The sequence below is a fragment of the Anneissia japonica genome, unplaced genomic scaffold (genome assembly GCF_011630105.1).
Source record: "Anneissia japonica isolate Jap-2015-1 unplaced genomic scaffold, ASM1163010v1 scaffold16662_len1167910_cov178, whole genome shotgun sequence".
NCBI classification, from domain to species: Eukaryota; Metazoa; Echinodermata; class Crinoidea; order Comatulida; family Comatulidae; genus Anneissia; species Anneissia japonica.
The window spans coordinates 157,037-164,004 of NW_022732216.1; the positions used below are offsets into that span (position 1 = coordinate 157,037).

A 6,968-nucleotide genomic window follows, 5' to 3' on the forward strand; every position below is an offset into this window, starting at 1 on the left:
ATCTAGCTTGTAAATTTCAAAATGGACATTATTCTATTTTACAATTATAATCAAGTTAATAGATTGTCGAAGAGCCACTAAAATTGCATTTCGCACCATACATTTTTTTTGAAAATAATTTCATCGACTTTTTTCTAGTGTTCCATATGCCTTTATGTGATTACTGTTTTTTTTAAATAGTTGTGTCAACTGCCAGGGAAATTACGTTTGCATCTTTACTCAAAATTTGTGAACACCTTTTATTATTTAATAACTAGGTATTCGGAAACAGTGGATGTAGGTAAAAAGCATGTTAGAACCACTAATCTCTACTGTAATAGCTGGATTTCTCATTGGCTGGTTTTAGTGAGGCCACCAACGCCATGTTGGAGGGCCTGAGTGAACGTATCAGTTTAGCTAGATTGCTCATTGGCTGGTTTTAGTGAGACCACCAATGCCATGTCGGAGGGCCTGAGTGACGTATCAGTTTAGACAAGTTTCTTTTGGCATTTGTTTACATTATTGTTAAAAATAACGATTCTTGCAAAACATTTTAATAACAAATTTGAATTTATCATAATGATTATTTTATTTTTATTATTTTAAATCACCTAACCTTGACGTGGCATTTTATGCAGTTCAAAGAAGCGCAAGCAAAGTTATTTGCGTTGTTAGGATCGACGTCACAGTAGAGATCAGTGGTTAAAACAGTCATCGGGTTAAATTAATCATTAATTGGTAAACATTCCTTTAAAGCTGAGTGTACGTAAAGTTATACTTTTCATTTATTAAAGAAAAAAAATATTTAGGTATGGGAACATAAAAAACAGTCAGCAGCACTAGGCTGAAACTTGAATTTAAAATGAAACAATAAATACAAACAGTGGTGGCGCCAGCGGGGAAGCCCCGTCAGGACTGGACTCCTCTGTCGTCCGACGAACGACTAAGTTGTCGGATCAAAAATTTAAAAAAATAATTTTCCTATCAAAATAACCTTATTTTGATTGCCAATCCCTATAATATTGTGGTCAAAAAACGCATTTTCGACCATAATAAGCCATAAAAAAAAAACTCTGTGAACACTATCAGGGAATTGTTTTATTCCGAGGCTTCGTCGGCACCTTGGTTCGGACCGCTCCGACGGACACGTCGGACCACTCGTCGGTAAGTTTCTGGCCCCACCACTGAATACAAATAGCCTTGACAGACACAAATTCAAGCATTATTTTTAAAAATTACAAGAAGAGAATTATACATTATTAAATATGTATAAAAATAGATTATATATATAGGAATACTTACTGACGTTACAGGTAAATCCCGAGACACACATCGGACATGCACACGTGAATGCCGCACAATCATTTTGCACAGCAACACACATCCCGCCATTGTCACATGGATTGAGAGTCATACACGCATCAAGTTCTGTACTCAAAAAATATAACAATCCACTAACATTTAATTTCAGATATCACATTAATGTTATTGCTGGCGTACAGTTATTCAAGCGTGGTTAACGTGTAAATTTGGAGTGCGAATGAACGGACATGGATACGCTACAATAAAGTTTCCGGAGTGTCAATTAAAATTGACAAATAAGAGCAGAACAAGACAGAATAAAAGATTTTAAAATTATTTACATATATGGCATACGGTATTTTGTATTTTTTAGGGGCGCCGATCAAGGATTTTTAATTAAGGAGGGGGTGGGGGTACCAAACATTTTATTTCAGATGGTTTGAATCAACACCTACCTAAGACCTACTATGTAGGTATGGTCCCCCTCAAGATGCGGTTGATAAACTAATATTTTCAGAGGTCTTAAATAACAGTTTTTATTTAACCTAAATCATAAAAGTCATGAAAACATACATCAAATTTTAGGGGCTTCTTAGCCTCCTCTAAATCCTTGTCTTATTTTGTATTTGCAATACTTTTAAGGAAACTAGGCCTAACAATCTTCGAACACAAATCTAACCCAACGGAGACCAAACCCGAGACCAGCCCACATTTCAGGTCCCACTGGAGGTGGTCTCGAATTGAAGGGCGCACTGTACTCTCGTAATCTTACTTTGATCACAGAATTGTCCTGAGTAGCAAACTGGACACGAACACGTATATTCAGTGCAAGATCCAAGCTGGGCTATGCACGCTGCCCCGTTTTCACACAAATTGTTACTGCACGCCTCTACGACTGAAAACCAAAATCAATCAGGTTAAACCCTGTTCATACAGGAGGTAATATAAAAACAGAAACAGTCAACGTAAACACTGATTAGGTGACAAAATAAAACACGTAGCCAGGGGCGAACGAAGGTTTTCTGCCAGGGGCGCAAATAGCCGAATAGGATTATGATCTTATGGTGTGAGGTTGAGAGAAGATTCTTCTTTAAATTTAGCCATATTAAATATTCTTGTCTTTTAATGCTGCTAGAGGTAAATGACTCTTTCGCAAACCCAGATCCGTCTCTAGCAGTGAAATGATAACTGGATTTGCCTGTCGCCACAAAATTATCTGTATCTTGTAAATTAGAAAGAAAAACGTCACAAAATAACATATGTAAAAATGCTAATATTGTAATTCTAGAGTTTGCAAAAATCTTTCAAAATTGTTTCATAATATACCAGTATATTATTATTCAAATTAATTTAGCTGCGTTAGCACTATATATAAAAAACAAGTAAATATATAAATAATAATAACAGTGCTCCAATAAGAACATGTCAACGATAAGTCCCCTTTTTCAGTTATATGAAAAAAAAAAGTGTCTGGGCTTTGAGCCGCCTCCAAACCTCTCCAAGCGAGTAACACCAATTAGACCATGGAAATAGGAACATAATATCTAAGCACTGTTATTATTATTAATAATATTATTTATCTAAGCAAACCTATTTGTATATATATAATGTATTATGATATGATATGATATAAGATATGATAATAAGTAATTAGTAGAGCTCCGCATAGTACACATAGGAAAATTATTATACGAAGATTAGATTTAATGCTTGAAAACATAGGCAAATAACATTGGGAGTTGCAGTGATGACGTTACGATTGGCTTATAATATAATATAATATACAATATCAAACTTACCAGTTTGGCATAACTGCCCTGTGTGGCATCCTGTACAACTGCAACTGAATGAGCAAGCGCCTTCCGTGTACTCGCACTGCGCTCCATTTTGACAGGTGATGCCATCACATGGATTCAAATCTGATAAAAAAAATATTATAACACACTTAATAGACCTTTGTTATTTAAATGATAGATTTATTATCACCTAACATTGATTATTTATACCATTAAATGGCAAATATTTAATTTTCGATTTGCGTCGACACCCATGAAAATTCATTTTGCCCCATTGCATGCTGATAAGCATGTTTTCCAGCGAATAAATTCCTGGTTATAAATTGACACCAACCAACAATGCAAAGAATAGAGCAGTCCATCTTTCAACTCATAAAAATATTCTATTAATGTATGTACTATAATTATTATTATTATTACTGCTATCAAATAACAAATGAAATTACTTACATGTCTGGCACTCAGGTCCAATGTAGCATGGCGGACAGGTGCATGATGGAAAGCTACATGGATCAAATCCCTGGATGCAAGTTCCTCCATTTTTGCAAGTATCTTCTTTGCAATCACTCCGGGCTGAAATAGAAAACAGAATGCCACAATACAATAGAAACACAAACATATTAAGGCAACACCTTAGGGATAAAAAAGTGTCCCAGTTAGAGGGGGAAAGTAAGGCGATAGATTCGTTTAGCACAGTGTATGTCTTGTAATTGGCAAGTAGTTAATTGAATGTGGAAACATTTAAAAAATATATAATATAATATATATTTTATTGCTAATTTTTTACCGCATACTTTGCCCAAAATATATTAAAATAAGAACGACAATACACACACACCCACACACCCCCACCCTCACACACACACACACACACACTTTCAGATGTACAATTTATCGAATTTTTATAGCTCTGTATAATTTTACATAAAAAGTTTCAGCAAATCTAAAAAAGCCTGCAAGCAAAATATCGCGATTGCAATTTCAACAATCAGGCTTCGACAAAATAATGTCAACGGCCAATAGTATCTTTATACTGGCCTCCCTCCAATTGAAGCCGACTTTTATAAGGTCTTTAATAGCTTTGGTCTCTAATTAGAATAATCAAGATAAAAGACAGTTGTTGGTTCGGAACTACAGACAACGGACCTTTCCGCTAAGCTCCGCCCCTTGAATATTGTTGCTAAGGTCTCACAAGTCGGCAGTGTTAAAACATACGCGAACACGTGCGTTTGTGGGACAACACGTGTGTTTGTGAGACGCGCGCGTATTCATAGCACTGTTCTGATTAGTCAGTTGTTAAGTTTGATTGACACTCCGGAAAGGTCTATTAGTCTTTAATTGGAGGTGGTCCTTAATTAGAGGGAGACTTGTACTAGCTTATTATATATTGTACCATTGAAGTTTTTTTAATTACATATTGCCTTAAACTTCTTTTTCTTTTTTTTCCGCTTTGTAAACAAGTAAAACCAACCACAGTACTTGAATACTTATAGACATAAATATACCTATAAATACATTAATATCAACCCCGGCCACGCAAATATAAAATCTTAATATAACAAAAAATGCATACTGAATCCATATATAAATACAAAACATGAGCAAATTTACTTTAAGTATGTTACAAAAATTTGGCAAACTATGAAGTGACGTATGTGGTGGTAACAGTAGCGGCAGTTTGACGCAGTGGTTTGTAAGGTCGGGGTTTCGAGTCTCCGCAGTGCAGATTCGCTTGTGTCCTTGGGCAAGGCACTTTAGCTACATTGCTTCAGTGCGCCCAGCTGTATCAATGGGTACCAGTAAACTGCTGATGACTAACCTGCGACGGACTAGTGTCCCGTCCAGGGGAGTACAACTCTCATAGATAACTATATCTAATAACAATCTTATTTCATATGCTTCCTTAAAGAACCCGCTGATATTTGAAGGCGTAGGGGACCTACCTATTTCACACTTTGGTCCACTATAACAGTCAGCGCACAGGCACACGTATTGATTGCACGTTCCTTGAATTGGTAAACATTGGCCACCGTTCTGGCATTGGTGGTCGAAACATCCGCTTATAACTGTTTGAACGAACAAACACAATTATTTATTAGAAGCATTGGCAATAATATTAAAAATAATATAGCGCAAATAAACGAGGTCTCAATGGACTAGAGAATAGGTAAGAAGAAAATAAAAAAGACTAAATAATTAAGCAAGGGGAAAAAATTAAGAGCACCAAGCTAGCACTGAAACCAAAGTATGGGATTAAAAACTGATAATTATACCATTATAGATAAAACGTGCCTCCGACTAACCAACTCTGGGGCCTATAAATATTGAAAATGTCTGCAAGGTATTTTGTACCTCATATTCCGAGATCCAGTATCAGGGACCATTAGAAAAGTCTTGATTCCAAAAAAATTGCTACAATTTTTTCACTGAATAGCTGTCCCCGACGCAGTGGTCAATATTGATAGGTTAAAACATAAATATTATATAGGAAAAAAGTTTCTTACGGGTTTCGCAAAGTGGTCCAGTGTAGCATTCTGGACAAGCACACGATTTTTCTGTACACGTATTTCCTTTACGTACACAAACACCACCATTCTGACAGTTATGATTATCACACGGATCTGCTACAGCTAATTGATAAAAAAAAAAAAAAAAAAAAAAAAAAATTGGTCTAATTATAAAAATCATTACTGTTATTGTATTAGGTGCAACTCGACCTACTAACACGAAAAACAACATTTAATATTTGAGTTGATTAAGCTGCATTCACAATAATCTTGCCACAAGTCCTTTATTTAATTTTCTCATTCTGGAAAGTACACCACCAACGAGAAAGTTAATTTAAAGAAGGAATAACCTAATCCGAGAAAAAAAAAATCGAATATGGGACGCCAATTAAATTAAGTATGGCGCATACTAAGTGCGCGCCATACATTTGTGAAAATTAGGTTACCTTCATTTTCAAAACTATAACGAGTCATTTATATTAATTAAGCTTACATTATTCTTCATACAGTAGTAGTATTATTTACATACTCTTAGGTTGGGTGGTATTTAATATTTATAATTTTGTCTCTGTCTGAAAATCATTGAAACTAAAATGTCCCATCGTAGTCTCATTTAAAGTTGATAACGTTTTCTTACACTCTTAAATTAATGATTTAACGTTGTTAGAAGTTTTTGCAGATTTCCTTACAGATGGAAATGCTGCTTGGGGGCGCAATACTAAAATTCATAAAAGGAGCTTACGGAATTCACACCGATCGCCAGTATAACAACCAGAACACGTGCACAGGAAAAAGTCACAGCTGCCCTCTACTTGTTGGCAAACGCCTCCATTCAAACACCTATTAACTTCACACGGACCAGTAACTATGCAATGTAAATATAATTTATAAAAGTACCGGTAGTTGACATGGTAAAATAAATTAATTCAGTTGTAAATGTTAGTAACAAATTATAATTACACAGCAAATTTACAAACCCGGCGAGGTTCTTTCAATAATTATTTTACTTACATGTTTGGCAAGAATCACCACTAAAGCAATCAGGGCACAGACATTCGGTAGAAATACATGAATTACCGTCAGTGATGCATACGCCTGTATTACATTCAACATTAGCACACGGATTTGCAATATCTGAAAAATGAAAATCAGAGCAATGTAAAAGTTGATGCTGATCGCTGCTTCTCCTTGAAGCCATGTGCAACATTATTTTCTTTTCATTTCTCTAAGCCAAAAAAAAAATCTCAATATGAGGCTAAAAGAGTGTTGTTTTGGTCGTGAAAATACAATATAGTAAAATAATATTTATTGCAATAAAAAAAAATGAATATTAAATATATATATATATATATATATATATATATATGTGTGTGTGTGTATATAT

General features: G+C 35.0%; 1 protein-coding gene across 1 annotated transcript in view; it reads right to left on the minus strand.

The window, feature by feature from the left end:
• LOC117115612 (neurogenic locus notch homolog protein 1-like) overlaps positions 1-6,968 on the minus strand; it is a 37,539-nt gene that overhangs the window by 10,729 nt on the left and 19,842 nt on the right. The window contains exons 16-24 of the mRNA XM_033259478.1: positions 6,596-6,718; positions 6,327-6,449; positions 5,582-5,707; positions 5,021-5,143; positions 3,528-3,650; positions 3,081-3,200; positions 2,054-2,176; positions 1,278-1,407; positions 313-374 (exon numbers count right to left, since the gene is read on the minus strand). Of these exons, the coding sequence (XP_033115369.1) occupies positions 313-374; positions 1,278-1,407; positions 2,054-2,176; positions 3,081-3,200; positions 3,528-3,650; positions 5,021-5,143; positions 5,582-5,707; positions 6,327-6,449; positions 6,596-6,718 (1,053 nt within the window). The remainder of the gene's footprint in view (positions 1-312; positions 375-1,277; positions 1,408-2,053; positions 2,177-3,080; positions 3,201-3,527; positions 3,651-5,020; positions 5,144-5,581; positions 5,708-6,326; positions 6,450-6,595; positions 6,719-6,968) is intronic.